The 22445-nt window shown below is 39.0% G+C and overlaps 1 protein-coding gene across 2 annotated transcripts in view; it reads left to right on the top strand.

Moving 5' to 3' along the window:
* The first annotated feature begins 18808 nt into the window (after window positions 1-18808).
* The window catches only part of pard3bb (par-3 family cell polarity regulator beta b), a 456057-nt gene continuing 452420 nt past the window's right edge, over window positions 18809-22445 (top strand). For both annotated transcript variants that reach the window (XM_073845438.1, XM_073845437.1), the window contains exons 1-2: window positions 18809-19045; window positions 19444-19692. In XM_073845438.1, coding sequence (XP_073701539.1) covers window positions 19576-19692 — 117 coding nt within the window. In that variant the 5' untranslated portion in view covers window positions 18809-19045; window positions 19444-19575. The remainder of the gene's footprint in view (window positions 19046-19443; window positions 19693-22445) is intronic.

Raw genomic sequence — 22445 nt, 5'->3', positions numbered from 1 at the left:
CTATAGGTCAAAAACATCACGTGTGTATATGTGTTATATGCTCATGTTTTATTTCTTTCGAGTCTGGCAGCTGGCTGTGTTTTGTTTGGCATGATGGTGATTCAGTAACCTTAAGAGGGCGCTGTTTACCATAGAGATGAGCTCTATGCAGGACCAAATGCCAAATTATTGTCTATAATCCTTTTAGTTTAGAAACTATCACATATGGTGAATCTGGTTATTTAAACATACATTAAAACGCACCTGAATTCAGCTCAACTATGAGAAATTAATATAGCTTTTTTATTTGAGAACTACTTAAACGTTTTATTTGAAATGTCTGAAAACCTGAAAAAGTATATATGTGACCCTGGATCACAAAACCAGTCTTAAGTAACACAGGTATATTTGTAGCAATAGCCAAAAATACATTGTATCGGTCAAAATTATCGATTTTTCTTTAATACCTAAAAAATCATTAGGATATTAAGTAAAGATCATGTTCCATGAAGATATTTTGTAAATTTTGTACTGTAAATATAACAAAACTTAACATTTGATTAGTAATATGCATTGCTAAAAACTTCATTTGGACAAGATGGAATTTACAGGCGATTTTCTCAATATTTCAGATTTTTTTTGTACCCTCAGATTCCAGATTTTCAAATAGTTGTATCTCAGCCAAATATTGTCCTATCCTAACATCACTGGAAAGCGTATTTATGCAGCTTTCAGATGATATATAAATCACAATTTAAAAGAAATGGTCCCTTATGACTGGTTTTGTGGTTCAGGTTCACATGTATGTAATTTTATTGTTTTTTATATTATGTTTACATAGCTTGAAAAAAATATTAATATATACATTTTATTTTCACTTTATTTACACCACTTGACATTTGTTAGGGCCATTAAATCAATTTTTAAATGTTATAACATTTTCCACAAATGTTTATCTCTGCTCAATCTGTGTATTGTTTTGCTCTTGACTTTCAATGAGTTGCTTGTTGAATTTCAAGCATGTTGCCATTCTCGAACTGTTGACCTGTGCCTGACACGATGCAAAATCATAATAAAACATAAAGGTAATACAGCAAATATGTGAACGCCAACACTGAAGAGATATTATTGTTACTGTAACCGTAGCAACCCTGCACTCATATCAATGTGTAAACAGATACAGTGAAGGTGTTTTTTTATCGAGTTGAAGTGCGGTTGATAGCTATCAGACCCACCAAGTCATCAAACCGATATATGTTGGCCCTGACCAGATTGGTTGATTACATGAGCATCAGAGCAAGTCCAGACATGTTGAGTCCACAGATCACCAGCACACAGGTCAATATTCACAGAGGAAGATGTTGAGCTTTTTCAGAACCGCACATTTCATATGGATCAGCAACTGCTGCTGTGAAGGGATTTGTAATGAACTATGGCTTTATTTTGGTAATTGAGTAATCTGTCGATTATTCTGACGATTAATCGAGTAATTGGATAATAAGATCTCTTTTTTTTTTGGTGGTAAACAGACCTAAGTGAAAAAAAATCTTTTGAAATGACATAAAATACATATAATAGCGATGAGGCAATAATAATTAGTATATAAGTGAAATATCAGAACCAAGTAGTCAAATGGTTTTAAACAAAACTGTTAAAATACATAATGTATTATAAACAATAGATCTAATGTACATTATGCATTATAACTAATGACTGCAGAAGGCGCCAATGGCCTGACGATTGTTTTTACACTTTACAACGCAATCAAATCCTTGTTTAATATTGACTAAACCACATTTGATGCAAATGTCCACCTAATCTTTAATATCTGGCCATTTCTTTACGACAGAAAGGCTACAGTCACTGTAATTTCTTCAATATGTGGACATATACAAAACTGTAAACTCTGAGTGAGGGTTTGAGCTTTTATTTTTGAAATTGTGATGGAGTTAGCATATTAAGAAAGAAAATGATGCATTCTCCTGTGTTAGGTAGGTTTATAAAAGATTTACCTTACAAATTTGATAAAATGGTGCACATTGTCTTCCTAGATGAACGTTATTATAAACCCAAACTCACAACAATATGCAGAGATGGAGTTTGAGACACTCCACACATGTAAATGATAACAGTTGGTGTGAAGCAGCATTTATTGTGAACAGAGCGACTGTCCCTGGTGAAAAAAACAGCTTATGCTGGTTAGGTAGTTTTGATGCTGGGATGCTGGTTAGGTATGTTTTGATGCTGGTTTAAGCTGGTCCTTAGCTGGTTTAGGCTGGTACTTTGCTGGTTTGGTCCTTAGTTGGTCATGTGTTGGACAAAGACCAGCATAAACCAGCATTAAAACATACCAAACCAGCATCAAAACTACCTAACCAGCATATGCTGTTTTTTTCACCAGGGGTGTGAATAATCAAATGTATAACATATCATACTAACATTGAAGCTGTGAAGTAGACCAAAACAATCAGAATAGGCCTTTGAATATTTTTTATATTTCAAGTCTCATTGCTCATTTAATAACTTTTTGCAAATGGCAAAACGCATTTCCATCCTTCATGAGGAATGCTTTTCCTTTCCATAGACCAGGGTCAAGTGGAATGTCAGGATGGTCTGGGATTTCAATTAATAAATTTGCATAACTTAATCGAGTCTGTTTGGTCTATAGAGTGCTGTTACAGCTGGGACAATCATTTTAAGATGGATCAAGATGATGGTGACCTCTTCAAGAGGGTTGGGGGAAATATAGAAAAAATGGAGGGGGAAGGCAAGAAAGATCTGTGTGATTTGATGATTTTCATTTTTTCTGGTGCACATGTGCCTCTCTATAAACAGAAAAGTGAATTGCCTCATGCATGAGAATGTCTAATATGTTTCTGGAGTGCGAGAGAGGTGACCTCAGAAGTTAGTGTTTCATTTCGGGCCCACAGATTAACTCTTTATATTTTTTTTGCACTAGATCAATTGAACCAAAGATCCATTCGCACGTGGCCTTCTCAGCCCAATGGACACAAGAGGGACCTTCAGGAAAATAATAGGTCAGCATTTCTCATTCACCAGATTATAATGCTCCAAGCTACTTTTATTCTGTTATTCTTTCATATCCTTATGGGTATTGCAGTCTGCTTTGAGAAATTCATAATAATAATAATAGTAATAAAACATTTACTGTGTGTCTTTTTTTATTGTGGGTTTACATGTTTATGTCTGGTTGCTTCAGGGCGACTGGGGACATTGTGAGTGCAGTGGTCAATATATCACTGAAATTTCCATTCTTATGAATTAAAAATGGCAGACAGTTTTTATTTGACATATGGCTGTGTGTATATTTTGACCATGATAAACAAAGGTAAGATTTTAAAGACACACCAACGCTGAATTTGAAAAAAAAAAAAGAAAGAAAGAAAACCTTTAAAAACATTTTTAAATCCAATTTATTTTTCTGATGCAAAGCTGAATTTTCATCAGTTCTATCATGACAACTCTCAGAAGATTTTAGGGTGGTAATGGATATGACAATGTTAATGTATTTGGTTTTGGAGGAATAGATCTGCTACGCTGCTGCTGTTGGTTATTGCTGTTTTTGCATCTTATAAGGTGTTGTTGAAAAGTAAAAATATCTTCCTAGTCAGAAAATAGGCAAAACTACAGTATTTGTTTTGGAAAAAATAATAGATTAATGAGACCTAAGATAGAGACAACTATTGAGACGGACCAGAAGAACTGTCCGAGGTAAGGCTGCTCTCAGTGGGTTCATGAGTGCTGAATGGTCCCTGACACCCTGGAGCTCACATCTCCTAAAACAGCAAGCAAATTTTCAAATAGACATTATCATTATTAACAAAGCACATATTTTAAGTGTAAACAAGTACATTCCTGCCTAAAAACTCTTAAAACTAAATATATTTTCCTTTTTAAGATATTGCATATGTCCTGTACTCTCAGACTCCTATTTTTATTTGTACAGTCTCCTATCTTATCTTCATGTCTATTACTTGTCTATTTACCTGTCTAAAATTGCACATGGAGTAATTGCACATTGATGGAGGAGACCAGACTTACATTTCACTGCTGGTTATATATCATTTATATAACTGTCTATGTGAGAAATCAAAACTACACTTCGTGACACAAAAACAGTATTATTTGTAAAATTATAGTGGATTTGGGCGTCCGCCATGATACAAATGGTGAAACAGTTGAAACAGTTCTGTTATCACTAGAATATCACATTCATCTCAGCCAATTAGATTCAAGGACCAGAAAGAACTGTTGTATAAATGAGCAATATTACACGAGTAGACTTGAGATATGGCTGTATATTGGCAGGGCTATACTGATATACAGCCATATCTCATGTCTACTCATATGATATTGTGTTTATACAACAGTTTGACAGCACAAGTGTTTAAATACATAAGAAACAACAATAGAGTGTCTTTAAAAAACCCTCTTTTGTGCAGAACTTCTTCCTTCCGCCACAGATTCAAATCTAAGTTTTACAGTTGAACAGCTGAGCCCAGGCCTCCGTTACAAATTCGAAAATGTCACTTTAGAACTAGTAACTAAGGAACGCTAAGTTGCTTTATTAAAAGCTTATTGTATTACTGTATTAAAAGCTCACTGTATTACGTAGAGTAATATGAGAGACTGGGTGAGTGTGATTACCTGCATCTGCTACAGCATTCATTCTTCAGCTCAATCTCATATTCACAATTAGTTTGAATGCCTGCTGAGGAAAGTGTTGTCTTTGTCGTAATGTTAATGTCCTTTCATCTGTTAAGGGTGATGTCTAATGACAGAGCTGCTCAGTGCATTTGTTCACATCAAGCTGTTGTTGAAACTAAAAATAACTTCTGTTTAACATGTTTATTTTTCAATATAAAAGTCTGCTGACCCGTAAAAACAGTCTCTTTTCGCCATCTAATGGCGGAACAGTGTAACTAAAATCACCATCACGAACACACGCTGTCATGTATCTGGTCTGTCTTCTCATCATGAACTCTTGCACACACATTCTGGACTGCAATCCCCATAAGCCACTGCACCAATCACTGCACTCAGCTGCTCCTCGTTTCCCACTGAACTGATTGCTGCATACACCTGTTTATCATTTACCCACATGCATTTAAGCCACTCACACACACAGCCACCTTGCGAAGTCTTACCGTTCCATATGGTCATTATTCTAAGCGTTTTTCTCTGTGTAGGATTATCTGTGTATGACTCTGGACTGTGTACCCCGTTGACGATTCCTGCTTCCTGCCATTGCGACCATTCCCTGTCTATCGAACTGTTTCCCGGATTACCTACGTTGTTCCTGTTTTCTGGTGAATATTCTGGCCTGTTGACGATTCTAAATAAATGCTGCAAATGGATCCGCACGTCTCAGTCTGACTCCCTGTGACAGAAGACTTCGCCACTACAAGGATCCAGCAGCTTTATTCTCCAGCATCACAATATGGACCCGCATGAGTCTGTAAGCAAGATGGCCTCCCTTCTAGAGTCTCTTGACAAGATGACCTCCCTTCTAGACTCTGTTCGCAAAATGGCTGCCCTTCCAGAGTCTGCTCTCAAGATGGGCCCCCTTCCACAGCCATGGCACAAGATGGCTACCATCAAATCAGAGACCGCACAGTCTGAGCGCCCTCCAGTGACTGCGCCGCCAGAGCGCCCTCCAGTGACTGCGCCGCCAGAGCGCCCTCCAGTGACCGCTCGCTCAGAGCCTGCTCTTCCAGAGTCTCCGCTGGAGACGCCCAGTCCTCCTGAATCTCCGCTGGGGTCGTCCAGTTCTCCAGAGCCCGCTTCACAAGAGCGTCGTCCAGAGCCCGCTTCACAAGAGCGTCGTCCAGAGCCCGCTTCACAAGAGCGTCGTCCAGAGCCCGCTTCACAAGAGCGTCGTCCAGAGCCCGCTCCTCAAGACAGCCTTCCAGAGACTCCGCTGGTTCAGCCCAGCCTTCCAGAGACTCCGCTGGTTCCGCCCAGCCTTCCAGAGCCTCCGCTGGTTCAGCCCAGTCTTCCAGAGCCTCCGCTGGTTCAGCCCAGCCTTCCAGAGCCCCCGCTGGTTCAGCCCAGCCTTCCAGAGACTCCGCTGGTTCCGCCCAGCCTTCCAGACACTCCGCTGGTTCCGCCCAGTCTTCCAGAGACTCTGCTGGTTCAGCCCTGCCTTCCAGAGACTCCGCTGGTTCAGCCCTGCCTTCCAGAGCCTCCGCTGGTTCCGCCCAGCCTTCCAGAGACTCTGCTGGTTCCATCCAGTCGTCCTGAGATTCCTGTCTGCCCGGTTCTGGTCACGGAGCTCATGCATGGACTGTTCCCACCCACCCTCCCTGCTGCTCCAGTTCCGCCACCTCTGTCTCCTGACAGTCCCTCTGCTCACCCACATCCCACCTTCGGTGCAGAGGACTTGCCGTGGGACTGCCAGTCTCCATCGGTGTCCAGACGGAAGGACTCCTCACCATCACCTCCAGTCTCAGAGTCCTGGACTCCACCTCGGCCCTCCGACCCTGCGGCTCCACCCCGGCTCTGTGCTCCCTCGTCTCCGTTGTCGGCCGTCGGCCCACCAGCTCCTCCGGGCTCCATCGTCTCTCCAGCTCCGCCCCGGTCAGTCGTCGCCCCACCTTCGCCTCTGGACTCTACTCCTCCGGCTGCGCCTCGTCACTCCGTCCTGCCGGCTCTGTGGACCTCCTCCCTCCCGTGGGCACAGCCTCGATCCTCTGTCACTCCGGCTCCGCTGCGTACCTCCGGACCTCCATCTCCGCCGGGGTCGCCAGAGCCTTGGGTTCCGCCTTGGCCCTCCGGATCCTCTGTGTCGCCCAGGACCATCGACTCTCCGGTTCCGCCTCGGGCTCCACCGGCTCCACCTCCGTCGGTCGGCCCCATGCAGGAGCCAACCCTTCCTTCATCATGGCTTCTCCCTCCGTCGGCTCCGCCTCAGTTCCTGGTTCCAGTACCCCTACATGGACCTGGCCCTCCATCCCTCCCCCTGTTCCGCCTCCGCTCCACCACCCTCCAGGTTGTATTAGGTGGTTAGAGCGTCTGGAAGCCGCTCCTTGGGGAGGGGCTCTGTCATGTATCTGGTCTGTCTTCTCATCATGAACTCTTGCACACACATTCTGGACTGCAATCCCCATAAGCCACTGCACCAATCACTGCACTCAGCTGCTCCTCGTTTCCCACTGAACTGATTGCTGCATACACCTGTTTATCATTTACCCACATGCATTTAAGCCACTCACACACACAGCCACCTTGCGAAGTCTTACCGTTCCATATGGTCATTATTCTAAGCGTTTTTCTCTGTGTAGGATTATCTGTGTATGACTCTGGACTGTGTACCCCGTTGACGATTCCTGCTTCCTGCCATTGCGACCATTCCCTGTCTATCGAACTGTTTCCCGGATTACCTACGTTGTTCCTGTTTTCTGGTGAATATTCTGGCCTGTTGACGATTCTAAATAAATGCTGCAAATGGATCCGCACGTCTCAGTCTGACCCTCCTTGTGACACACGCATCGTTTCTCAATACTAAACACTATTATTAAATACCACTATTATTTATTTAAAGGTGCCATAGAATGGAAAACTGTATTTACCTTGGCATAGTTGAATAATAACAGTTCTGTACATGGACATGACATACCGTGAGTCTCAAACACCATCGTTTCCTCCTTCTTATATAAATCTGGTGTTTGCAAAAGACCACTGAAAAATAGGCTAAACCTAACATAACAGCGACTATTACATAAGAGTCGTGATCAGTAATAGTTACGCCCCCAACATTTGCATAGCCGAATCATCAGAAGTTCTGCAGCTAGGCTATTGTGGCAGATCACAGGAATAAATGTTATGTTCCAGGTTGTGCAGGAGATGTTAAGTGCAGGGATGGGTTGGTGTCTGTAATGCCGAGTTCAGACTGCACGATTTTCAAAGCAATCGCGTCACAGATGTTTTCACACTGCATGACTATCTGGGGCAGCATTCCGTCACTGCTGTGTTCACACTGCACGATGGATCGGCGACAGGGGGTTTCACACTGCATGACTTTACAATAGGAAGAATCGCCGACAACTTTGTCCCGGTCCGCAAACTACGTCTCACAACCAAACACACGCGAGAAGTGACATGGAAACAACGCGAGGTCAGGCGTGCAAATTCTCACGTGAGACTGGGATTATTATAAAAAAAATGGTAGCCCGCAAGAAGCTTGTCATACAAATTGCATGTGCACTCATTTGCAGCGAATAGAAAATAAGCCGAAGCTATGCTTGTTGATATTGTGGTCTATACCTTCGTAACTCCTCCCCCAACTTCCCGCTGGCCTGGATGTTGCTGTCTCATTGGCTGTAGGTAATCACCGATGTGATTTTCAGTCAGATCACCTTTCACACGGCATGATTTTGAATCGCCGACAGGTCCAGATATTTAGCATGCCAAATATCTCACGGGTGTCGGCGACACGTCGGCGATTCTCTCAGATCGCGTCTTTGATAGTTCACACTGTATGATTGTCACTCGCGTGAACGAGCACCGATTTGCCTGTGATTTCGGGCATTTGTCGGCGATTTCTCAAAACCTGTCGGCGAGTCAAAATCGGGGCTAAAATCATGCAGTCTGAACTCGGCATAAGGCACTCTGCTCGTCTCGTAAGTTGTCATACACCATACGAGCCCCGACCATACGAGAAGAGACGATTCCCTCCGATAACCACAAAAATCGCATGCGAGCTCGTACGACCTCAAAATCGCACCGTGTACGCCCGCTTTTACTGCTAGCAGTAGCCTGTTATATTGCAGTACATAAGATTTCACTTACCACAAAAACGGAGAGATGGAGAGATGACTGCGCGGATGATGGCGAATGATTTACAGATCCTGAGCATCACTAACAAGCATCTAAACTTATGTGGTAAGTACTGCCGCTGCAGTATAACGTTACACAGAGCACATGCCATCACAAACGTGAAAGTAAAATGATCGTGCATTCAAAACGGCAGTTTCAATAAACCGCATATTAATAGCCAAACAGGCTCGGGCTCGGGCTCGGGCTCCGTGATTAAATATATATTTTCCTCCATGTTCGAGCTACTGAAATGAGCCACTCTGTGAAACAGCCAATCAGAGCAGAGCTCATCATTATTATTCATGAACCTTCCAAATAAAGTAATAACAGACCATTTCATTCTAGGGACAAATCCTAGGGTTGTAAATGGACCTGTAAAACCGTTTCTGGGGAATTTTTGCCCTTTCCTATGCCATATACCTTCTATGTAGATATCAGAGAACAATTTAAAATATTGTATCAATGCATTCTATGGCACCTTTAAAATATTATTTATTGAAAAATAATAATTAATAAACAACAATAACAGCTATGATAAAAGTTTCTAGGCAGTTCAGTCAAAAGTACACAGGCAGCGCTCTGACATACAGCTTTGAATTTACATAAACATGACAAGATTTTGCCAAAACTATTTGCTCTGGAACAAATAATAGATTAATGAGACCAAAGACTGCCTGTTAGATTTACTCCAAATGAATTATATCTCATGTTTAACCACTATAGAGGCATCAGAGGCAGCGGCAAATTCCAGAAAAACTTTCCAAGGTAAGGTTGCACTCGGGGGGTTCATGAGTGCTGAACGCCACGCTGACGCCCTGGAGCTCACATCTCCTAAAATATCGAAGCAAATTTTTAAATAGACGTTATCTTTATTAACAAGCCACATATTTTAAGTCTGAACAAGTACTTTTTACCTAAAAACTACATTTTGTGACACAAAAACAGTATTATTTATAAAATTATACTAGATTTGGGTGCCAACCATGACACTCGCTGTGAGAAATACTGCAAGCGGAGTGGACGAACGGTAAAAGTTCTGTTATCACTAGAATATCGCACTCCTCTCAGGCAATCAGACTCGATGACCAGAAAGAATTGTCGAATGAATATATATGTCGGGTATAACCAAGAGAGTTTGTAGTTGCAAGATCTCATCTGAAATGGGATTCTTATCTTGTTTTACATGCACCAAAACTCAAATACCCTTTATGAGCTCATATAAAGATAACCGCAAACATTTTTTATAGCATCAAACAGTTGTGATCATAGTACCCTGCTCTTGCCATAGTGGCAGCCTGCTTAATATGACTCACTGCCATGGTTCCACATCACTAAATCAAGAAGAAGATGATTTAACAATTTTCTTTTCCTATTATGATACACCTATTTAATTTCATAAAGGCCCCCTTTGCCGATAAACTTAATTACTGTCTATTTTCCACACCTTCAGTGATAGGCGGAAATGCATACAAAAAATTCGGTCTTATGTGACAAGGTGCTAATTTGGTCTATTAGGCACAGGTGCAGGCGTACGTGTTCCTGCAATTCTCCCAGTGAATATAACTCCTCGGTAACACTCAGGCGCTGCGTTTCAGAGTGTGAGAAACCCAATATATTCACACGTGTCTATTTTAGTTGATGAAAAGTCAAGAGAAAGAGGAAAGTCAATAGCATTATGGAACATTTAAGACTTAAAAGACCTCACATCTGCATTGGCCTATCTGGAGATGTCAGGTGCAAGACAAGGGTGGAAAATAATATTGTCAAACTAAATGCTACGATTATGGAAAAAAGACCGAGGACAAGCGCATTCTAGTGCTTTCAGCTTCAATAAGCAGATATAATGACAGAGGTAGACATATAATTTACAGTGTTGCATCAGACTCCTGGTGCACTAGATATGAGACTGTGTTTCTTCATGCTCTTTAATCCTTTCAGTAATGCTAGATTTAGCTTACATTGTATTATAGCTCTGTGTCACAAACATTTTTCTCCTTCACTGTCCTTTGTTTCAGTGTCTTTACACCCAGCCATATGGCGTTCATTATTTGGAATGATGCAACTTTGCCAGCATTGACTAGAGAAATATTCCCGTATGCATCTATTCCACATGTGGTTAAGATAGAAAAAGAGGGTGCAGCTGTTTTTCAGTTAACTTTTCGGATGATATTCAGCATTGTTGAATTCTTAACGTTAACTTTCAGTTCACTCCTATTGGAAGCCAGACAACATGTAAGCGGTTAACAGCATCCTGTCTTCTAAATGACTGCGGATTTGATTCCTTTCAGACGTGATCTGAATGATGCATCTGCTTGCTTTAATGTTTCTCAACCCGAGAGTATTTCTTCAACACTTCTTCACAAAATACCTATATACGCAACTGCATTTCGCTCTCGCATTCTGTCTTCAATGAGTAAGTGCGATTATTTTGTATTTACCTTGACAGGCTATAGAGGAAAGCAAAAAGAATGGTGGCAATCTGTATTCTGCATCCTTCTAAAGCTGATTATCTATTGAATTTGCTATTGAATAAGTCCATTTTGTCTCACAGTGCCAGCACATGGAGGCATGACGGGTTGGAATCTATGAGCAAGCAAGTGGCAACATTGATTGCTGTGTGAGATATGTTTGGTGGTTTTAAGTAAAAACTCTAAAGGAGATCAATTCACACAAAACCAAAGTTCACTAACATACTATTGCTGTAGTTATATACACTGCCTAGTTGCTAAACTCTCAGAAAAAAAGGTTTACACTTTGCAGAATCTACAAAATGTTAATTATTTACCGAAATAAGAGGGAAATGCATATTATTTTTTACTTAGTACTGACCTGAATAAGATATTTAACATAAAAGATGTTTACATATAGTCCACAAGAAAAAATAATAGTTGAATTCATAAAAATGACCCAGTTCAAAAGTTTACATACACTTGATTCTTAATACTGTGTTGTTACCTAAATGATTTTTTGAAAGAGTTGTTCATGAGTTCCTTGTTTGTCCGAACTTTGTTGAACTTGTCCTGCTGTTCTTCATAAAAATCCTTCAGGTCCCTCAAATTCTTGGTTTTTCAGCATTTTTGTGTATTTGAACCCTTTCCAACAATGACTGTATGATTTTGAGATCAATCTTTTCACACTGAGGACAACTGAGGGACTCATATGCAACTATTACAGAAGGTTCAAACGCTCACGAAATGCTCCAGAAGGAAACACGATGCATTTCGAGTGGGGTGTGAAAACTTTTTGAATTTGATGATCAGGGTAAATTTAACTTATTTTGTCTTCTTGGAAACATTATCTTCTGTAGCTTCTAAAGGGCAGTACTAAATGGAAAAAAAATGAGATATTTAGGCAAATTAAGAAAAATGTACACATCTTCATTCTGTTCAAAAGTTTTCACACCCCTGGCTCTTAATGCATCGTATTTCTTTCTGGAGCATCAGTGAGCGTTTGAACCTTCGGTAATAGTTGCATATGAGTCCCTCAGTTATCAGCTGTACATTATAATATTTCAAAGCTATCACATTTCTTGCGATTTGTTTTGATTTTAATTTTTTGTCAGATTAGGTTTTTCAAGTTAACTGCCCAGTGTGCTAGCTTAGCGTACTGCTAGTGAATTCATATAGCTTAACTTATATCCTAAATTACTTTTTGTCGACCATTTTTGCATACTTTTTCACAGAAGAACCAGTTTAGGTTCCCCAAAGAACTTTTCAGTAAACAGTTTTTAAAAGATTTTTTTCTAGTGTGAAGTAGGGTTGGACGATATACCAGTAGACACGATTAACCAGTAGAAATGTGTCAACTGGTAGAGATTTTTGACTATTGTCTCTATAGCAGTTACACCGCCACATGATGTTTCTGTGCTACGTGGTCATGAAAACTTGTCATTTGCACGTGTTTTTAAGTAACAAATGATTTTAGGCCGTTGAAATGCAATCAGTAGCAAAAGCAAACTCATTTCGCCATGCGCTGAGAGACGTGAAGATGGTGTTCATAGAGCGCGGGAGTATTGAACTGAGTTAGGCCTACTTTTACAGCTTTATAGGCCTTGAACCATTAAATAGGCCTACATACATTTGTGTGTCAAAATGCCCATCTTTGCAAATATCCTAGTAAACACAACAATTTAGCAAACAGTTGAGAAAGAAAACACATGTGTAACATTTTATTGGACAATACATGTTAGTACTGACCCGAATAAAATATTTTACATAAAAGATGACATACACATAATTCTTAATGCTGTGTTGTTAACTGGATGATTCACAGATGTTTTTTCTTTTTTGTCTGAACAGTTACATTTCCTGCTGTTCTTCAGAAAAATCCTTCAGGTCCCATAGATTCTTTGGTTTTCACAGATCTTGTGTGTCAAAATGCCTGTCTTTGCAAATATCCTGGTAAGCACAGCAATTTAGCAAACAGTTGAGAAAGAAAACACAAGTGTAACAGTATATTGTATAATGGATATCTGTATATTGAAATTATGAAATTTCTACAGTATAAAGACCTTAGTTAAAGCAAAAATAACTTTATTGGGATATATGTCGTTATCGTGAAATAAAATTACTCATATTGTGATATAAGATTTTGGGCATATCGACGACTTCTAGTGTAAAAAACCAATTTAATAATCTAAAGAACCTTTTTTTTCCAGTACTGCAATGGCCAGTTTCCAGGGATGGTAGCATAGATGGTTCAATGTATATGATTTCATGATTTTATAGACACCAATACAGAACCAATTATTCAAAAATAGGCAGTAAGCAGTATATACTGCGCAGTATTCAGAAAGTAGCATGCTAGAATTCCATTTTGAACACTGTCAATGAAAACACAAAAACAACCTGTCTTCATATAGTCAACCCTCCTTCTTTGTTGTATCTTCTCCCCCCACCATGTGGTTAATTAAGCCATTTTCTGTTGAATGGGCAATCCCAGAGAACGATGGATGCTGGTATGGTTAAAACGCCACATAACTGGAAATTAAAGGGGAAAATCTAATGTTTCAGTGGGAAGTCTTCGGTGACGATGACCCCCCGTTGTGACTCCACGGTTTGGACATGTTGTACAGACACATCGATTTGTTCTCACCGTCTCTGCTGAACAGTGGGAGTGCATTTCACACTAGGCCTGCATGCAGCACACTGAGTGTAGATCTGCAGGGGTCAGGTCTAGACAAGCAGCCATGCAGACCTACCATACATGTAAATCACACCTTTTATTAGAGATGTGCAGAAGATGTGTAACCTCTATTTTATGGTATTAGTTATTGTTTTGTTTGAGATGCTGTGCTTTGAATTTGAGATTGTATTTGCTTATCGCTCGACACTTATCTCCTGTGTTTTTTTGTTAAGGCAGGTGTGTAAGTCATCTGATTGGCACGTTTATTCAGCGGTATAGACATAGCTGACTTCTAATACTGTAAAGTAATTGCAATATTGCACATCCAGGAAATGTAAACACATTGCTTGCCAATGTCAAATATACACTGGTAATTTGCATACAAATAGGAGGTCAAATTTGCATATCAGGTCTAAAAGCAGCCTATTATGCCACTCAGTCGATGGGAAATGTCTCTGAATGAAATTACACTTCCATCATTTTCATTGACTTCTGATACTAATCAAAATAACTGCTTTTGAATTATATATCTGTTTGACATCATTCCCGTACTTAACCTCATACTACATTGTACATGACATGCCTTGTGCAAATATTATTTGTTTAGTAATTGCTTTGTATATAAGCTACAAATACTCTCTGAATAATCTCTCTGACTCGAAGGTAAGGTGCAGTATGTGCTTTGAATATACAGCAAGAATACATTAAGTAAACAAATTAGCTTGATAATAGAAGTATTATCAGATGGACCATACATAAGAGAACAGGCAACCACAGCGTAAAGACATTATTGTTGTCATTTGTTGTCATTTGTTTGTGTGAACATTTAAATTTCCCACTATTCTTCAGAAAAATCCTTCAGATCAGGTCCCACATATTCTTTCGTTTATATGCACCCTTTCTAACAATGATTGTATGATTTCCATCTTTTTACACTGAGGACAACTGAGAGACTTTTATGCAACTATTATACAAAGTTCAAACGCTCACTGATGCTCCAGAAGGAAACACGATGCATTAAGAGCCTGGAGGTGAAAACTTTTTGAAGATCAGGGTAAACTGAACTTATTTTGCCTTCTGGGAAACATGTAAGTAGCTTCTGAAGGGCAGAACTAAATAAAACAAGTATGATATTGAGGCAAAATATGAAAAATTTACACATCTTCATTCTGTTCAAAAGTTTACACCCCTGGCTTATAATGCATTGTTTTCCCTTTTGGAGCATCAGTGAGCATTTGAACCTTCTATAATAGCACTGAGTATTATCTGATGGACTATATAGAATTGCATCTGAGTTCCTCAGTTGTCTTAAGTGTGAAAAGATAGATCTCAAAACCATACAATCATTGTTGGAAAGGGTTCATAAATGCAAAAGATGCTGGAAAGAATATGTGGGACCTGAAGGATTTTTCTGAAGAACAGCAGGCAGTTCAGCTGTTCAGGAGATACAACGGATTCATGAATAACTATTACAAAACTAAAAAAAAAATAAAAAAAACAGCTGTGGATCATTCAGGTAACAACACAGTTTTCAGAATCAAGCGTATGTAAACTTTTGAACAGGGTCATTTTTATAAATTCAACTATTATTTTATCTTGTGGACTATATGTAAATGACTTTTATATAAAATATAATATTCAGGTCAGTACTGAATAAAAAAATAACATGCATTTTGTATGATCCCTCTCATTTTGGTAAAATGATTTACATTTAGGAGATACTGCAAATGTGCAGGTAAAATTTTGACCACAACTGTATGAATACAAAACAGCTGCATACAATTCACAAAAAAAAAAAAAAAAAAAATCACAGTTTAGAATGACATGAGGGTGTGTGATTTCTAAAAGCACAGCAATTAACCCCAGGTTTCTCTGGGTGGACTGTCTGATAATGAAATGTCTGATGATTTTTTCAAATGTATAAAATGTGCTGATTTCTCTAAGTATCTAAACTATAATCCTGTAATCCTAAATAGCAATGCCCTAACACTAACCTTAACTTTAATGTATTCCTCATTGAGTCCCACTGAGACAGAGTTCGCATTAGTGAAAGAGAGTAGAGGAAATGGTTTGGTGGTTTTGTTAACACAGGATAAGCTGCTGTTTGACTGCTGTAAAGAAATGAGTGATGGCTGGAGGAAGAGACAGAATGAACATTTTCAACCATCTTTCTCCTGCAAATAAATGAGGACTGTGTTTATAGTGGAATCACAATGGAATGGAAATTGTTTTTGTAGAATACCATTATCTCGGGATCTTGGCTTGTTTTGCATCTAAAAATAAAATGTGCTGATGGTGTAATCATGTGCAAAGCTGATAGTATAATTCCCCTAAAGAATGAAGAATCTCTGCAGTAAACACAGCCTGCTCAATTAATTGATTTGCACAATTAAAACATGTAGCCCAGCTATTCTTGCACCGTGGATTCATAACTAACTCTTGCGTAACATCAAGGTTCAATAAAATATTGTAAGCTCCAGGTACAACCGCCCCCGGTGTCTAACAATAATCATTGATTCTTCTTTCACGAAATCTATTTCTCAAGCTAATATTATGTCTGCATTGCAAATTATTATTTCATTGGACACGTTTTAATTATTCAACACCAACCTCAAAGTTTTTTGCATTCACTTCGGGGTCTCATTAGCAATTGAAAGTTTTTCAAGTGAAAGTTTTATTTCATGACCCAGAAAACAGATATTATACTGTGTTCCGCTGATCTATCAGCACACAGTGTTTATTGCTTATGAGAGAGTGAGTGTGTTCCCCTTTCCCCATTATTTCTCTCCAACACTGATCAACACACAGACAGATGGATGGACAGAAGGATGGATGAAACCATGGATGAATGAATACACAGAAGGATGGAGGGATAGATTGATTTTTCAGAATATCACAGTTAATAAACTGTGAAACACTTTGGTTCATATACAGTTGAGGTCAAAAGTTTACATACACCTTGCAAAATGTTGATTATTTTGCCAAAATAAGAGGGATCTTATTAACTAAAGTTAATAGGTGGTAAAGATACATATCCCTGGTGAAAAAAAAACCTGCTAAAACCAGTCTAGGCTGGTTGGCTGGTTTTAGCTGGTCAACCAGCCTGGTTTTAGCTGGTCATAGCTGGTCAGCAGGCTGGTTTTAGAGGGGTTTTGGCCACTTTTCCAGGCTGGTCAGGCTGGGAGACCAGCTAAAACCAGCTACTTCCAGCTTAAAACAGGCTGGTTTTAGCTGTTTTTTTCAGCAGGGATGAGCAGTATTAATCAAGTATTAGCCTAATATTTCACCTACCTGACCGGAAATTATAAGTTTGGCCAACCACAAACACTTTTGTTCCTCAGACAGTCTTTTACACACTTCTCCTTTGATTTGTTATAAAGTCCCTTGTTTGTCCCGATCAGTTAAACTGCCTGCTGTTCATCAGAACCTGAATTCTTTGTTTTTTGTGCGTTGTGTATATTTTGAACCCTTTCCAACAATGACTGTAAGATTTTGAGATCCATCTTTTCACACTGAGGGACTCTTTGCAATATTTTGGTCAGCAGGCTGGTTTTAGAGGGGTTTTGGCCACTTTCCCAGGCTGGGAGACCAGCTAAAACCAGCTATTTCCATCTTAAACTAGCTAAGACCAGCCAACCAGCCTAGGCTGGTTTTAGCTGTTTTTTTTTTTTTTTTTCAGCAGGGATAAGCAGTATTAATCAAGTATTAGCCTAATATTTCACCTGACTGGAAATGTTAAGTTTGGCCAACCACAAACACTTTTTGTTCCTCAGACAGTCTTTTGCACTCTTCTCATTTGATTTGTTATAACTTTTGGCAGCCTGTAGTACTCCAAATGTTTTTCCCGGTCTGACTGATTAGTACAGCCCAAAACATGACATAATAACTGACCATTTTCAGCAGCAATAATCAGCAAAATGTGCAAGTTACATTCAGTTCAGTGGTATTGTTTATGTTAAAATGCTGTTGAACGGCCAACCCTGGTGAAAAACCCCCCAGATAAAACCAGCCTAGGCTGGTTGGCTGGTTTTAGCTGGACAACCAGCCAGGTTTTAGCTGGTCAGCAGGCTGGTTTTAGAGGGGTTTTGGGTTCTGGCTAGGCACTTTTCCAGCCTAGCCAGACTGGTCTTAGCTGGTCAGGCTGGGAAACCACCAGCTAAAACCAGCTACTTCCAGCTTAAACCAGCTAAAACCAGCCAACCAGCCTAGGCTGGTTTTAGCTTTTTTTTCAGCAGGGAAAACACATAAAAAAAGCTTTTTAGTTCAAAATGATGTCCTGTAATTTTATACTTCCATGCCTTTATAAAGTAACTGCAACTTCTTAGGTATATAGTTTTTTTTTGTTTTTTTTTTACCATCAAATTACATTTCACAACATTCTTTTAATATATGATCTGACCAGAATTAAAATGTGTTAAAAATTAAGTCACAAAATTGAAATCTCCATAAAATGCGTGTGTGTGTGTGTTTCTCCACCATGAAGATAAGGCCGATATGGCGCTCAGGAATACTTAATTTTGATTGGCCAATGGTGATAACGATAACGGCCCTTATGGTGATCCACCTATTAACTCATATGAGAAATTTTAAAAAACCTATTTGATTTTTACTATAGAATAAAATATAGGATATGGCTCATTGTTACGGTTGGAAACAGCACAGTGTTGTTGAAAATATCAGTTATATAGGCGAATATAGGGTTTAAATATAACGTTAAATATAAAATAGATACATATTAGGGTATTCTAGCAGTAGTTAACATGTAGCAAGCTGAGTGTGTGATATCCTGCAGTGGTCCATGTGCAGATGTGTTCTGGCCCTTTAACAAAGTTGTGTGGCCCAGCTCTGTATGTTGGGATAACACTGCTGGAGGCTGCTCGGGAACTTCAGGAATGGCGCAAGACATGCAACTCCATCCGGGAAAAATACTGATGCAAACACCATCCACACATGCTCGGTGTCTTTAGTAAATGCTCGTTTATCCCGCGGATCATCGCTGAAGTGGGTAATTGTGTAAAGACAGCATGACTGCATGATTTGTGAGCAACTCGTCGCCAAAGTTTTTGCCGCTAACCTGCTCGCCTCTCCTTATTTTATTTGCCAAGTAAGTGCAAAACGGTGAAAACGAAATACGCGCAAACGATTTTTTTTATGTGTTTAACGTTTGTTTTCGGTGCTTTTTGTTGTTTTAAGAGTTTGGAGGGAGTTTTAAAAAGTGAAAGTGTTGTCTTCAGAGCTAACCTGTTAGCCATCTGGATTCCACAGCAGTAAACGGGACACTGATCATCTTCATCTCTAACTATGATAATAATAAAAAACAGTCACAAGGAAGCTATAAATGCATGAAATGCATTTATATTTTTTTTTTAGTTCACCGACTCTGTCTAACTTTCCCACCAACTGTTGCTATGCAACGTATACTGTCTAGCCAGTCATCATCAACAAGCTGTAAACATCTGAGTTTATTTGTTTTACTTACAGTATTTGTTTTTCTTTCTATAGCGTTATGTCATCTTTGATGCGGTAAAGTTTAATGCAGAAAACCAGTTTGCAGCCTGGCTGGAGATACACAAACACACACACACCTGCTGCTGCTACACATCTGGTTTAATCTTCACCTTTCTGGATTGAAAAATGAAAGTGACAGTGACGTTTGGAAGGACTGGTGTTGTTGTCCCATGTAAGGAAGGATGGACAGTCCGGGATCTCATCCAGCAGGCCACCCAGAGATACAGAAAACTACTAGAGCAGGTGAGTATACTACATTTTTTTTTCACCCACATGTGGATATAAACCCACATTATTTGCTTGATTGCACTGAGCACAAAAGCTCTTCAAGTTTGAATATGTACATGATTAAATGATAACTAAAAATGATTAATTAAAAACGCTTTACCATAATTTTGACAGATAAAAAAACCAATGTTGACTATACATTTTTAATATAATTTTTAATATTTGTGACCCTGGACCACGAAACTTAAGTTCAGGTCTCAGGTCTTAAGTACCACAGGGATATTTGTAGCAACAGCAAAAAATATATTGTATGGGTCAAAATTATAAATTTTTCTTTTATGCCAAAAATCATTAGGATATTAAGTAACGATCATGCTCTATGAAGATATTTTGTACATTTCCAACCGTAAATATAACAAAATAACATTTTTGATTGGTAATATGCATCATCAAGAACTTCATTTTGACAACATTAAAGGCGATTTTCTCAATATTTAAACTTTTTTGCACCCTCAAGATTCCATATTTTTATATTTTTATCTTGACCAGATATTGTCCTATCCTAACAAATAAGCTTTCCATACGTCAATGGAAATCTTTTGGATTCAGCTTTCAGATGATGTATAAATTTCAGTTGCAAGAAATTGACCCTTATGACTGTTTTTTTTTTTTGGTCCATGGTCACATTTTGGAAGCTCACCAAGGTCTCTTTTCTTTTCTTAATACAGTAAAAACAGTAAAGAGCTGTTTTCTATTTGAATAGATTTTTAAAATGTAATTTATTCCTTTACAGTAATTTATTCCTGTGACAAACAACCAGTTTTCTAATATAATCTTTCAGAAACCATTCTAATATACTGATTTGTTGATCAAGAAACATTTCCTATTATTATTATTATTAATGTTGAAAACAGCTGCTTTTTATTTTTTTGGAATTTTTTTTTCTGGATAGAAGAGAGTTTATGTATAAAGAATAGCAATATTTGGAATATGAATCTTTATACCACTAGCTAGTTATGTTTCCATCACCCTGTGTTTATACACAATTTGTATCGAAGTATCGCTTCAGAAATTAGTGATAAATGCCATCTGACCTATAAAGTTGTTCAAATGAAGTTCTTAGCAATGCATATTACTAATCAAAAATTAAGTTTTGATATATTTGCAGTAGGAAATTTACAAAATATCTTCATGGAACATGATCTTTACTTAATATCCTAATGTGTTTTGGCTTAAAAAAATATATAAACATTTTTAACCAATACAATATATTGTTGCCTATTGCTACAAATATACTTGTGATACTTATGACTGGTTTTGTGGTCTAGGGTCACATATATGAAAATTATTATATTCAGTGACCCACTCTTCTTAGTAAAATTTAGTGCAAATTTATGAGGAAGTGACGATTTTGTTCTTTTTGACTCGTTGGATGGAAATGTTGCTTATTTGCAAATTTTTTTATGCGCCTTTGGATGGAAACCCGGCTAATGTCTCTGCTTAATCAATTTATTTTATCATTGCTGAATAAGTGTTGATTTTCTACAAATCTCCAAATCCTGACCATTAAATTTGGTCCAGGTTGCCAGACTAAATAAAAACAAAAGGTAAAGAATGACATGAGTAAATAATGTCAGAATGTTTTATTTTTGGGTCATCCATTTTTTCAAGATCTAATGTGTTTTGTATTCCATCTTGTACATCTTTATAAAGGTTCAAAATAATTCTGGGATTTAATATTTTGCTAACAATATTCAACATAGTGTCAGTTAATTAAGTCTTCCCGTAACACAGAATGGCCAAAATCACAATGGGATTACCATACGCTATATTACGTAATTTTTACTATTTGGTTTTACGTTTAATTAGAGGATGATCAAAAATGTATGCTTTACTTGCGGGATTGAATGAACTGTAAAGACCTTATTCATTAATTTCAAACTTGTTAGTCAAAATCATGTGCTTGGAGCCTGATGGGAGCTGAAATGTCGACCTTCACTCTTATTATTGTAAAATTTAAAAGGAGTTCATAAGTGCGTTTCTCTGATGACAGGAATCGGCAAAGCTGATTTTATGAAGCCGGGGGCAGATGTGCCTTGTCCAATTTTTCTGTGTGATAAATGCAAATCAGAGTTAAAAAGTGGCAGCCGTTCGGTCCCCTGAGCGCTGACCCTTTGCCCCCTCATCAGATATTTCCCTCATTGCTGCTTGAGCTTCATTATTTAAATATTACATCAGTTTGAGTGGCACCCATTTTTTGCCAGCTCTCTCGGATCTCCCGTGGACCGAAGGAGACGTGGATTCGCCACTCTCCCTGCGCATTAGGGTTTAGACGGGCTCCTAATAAACAATTGGCTTTTCATCCTGCATCGCTGCAGGAGCCGCCAGGCTCAAATGAACCCGTAGATTGCTGCGAGACTTTCTCGCCTTACAATTTACTGCGTTATTGCTTTGTCTTTAGAGTGGTCAATTTGACTGATGGGAGACAGTCTTTGTGTTTTGTACTGAAGCAGATGTAGTGATCAAACCTGGGGTGGCGGTGGCCTTGTATTGCACCCTGTCGCATTTGAGATAGTAATATCATGGCTTGGATTTGGCAGGTCAGGAGACAAGAGACAAGAGATTGCCGGTTGGATTGAGGTATTGCTTGGTTTTAGTATGCTATTGGCGTGCAAGATCTTAACAGGCATTTACTCTATGGGCCACCGCGTGTCGAGCTAAGCTCAGACGATTTTTTTTTTTTCGAGTAGGCACGTCCTTTCACTCAG

The sequence above is a fragment of the Garra rufa genome, chromosome 8, assembly GCF_049309525.1.
Source record: "Garra rufa chromosome 8, GarRuf1.0, whole genome shotgun sequence".
Taxonomy (NCBI): domain Eukaryota; kingdom Metazoa; phylum Chordata; class Actinopteri; order Cypriniformes; family Cyprinidae; genus Garra; species Garra rufa.
This window is presented reverse-complemented; position numbering and strand designations above follow the sequence as displayed.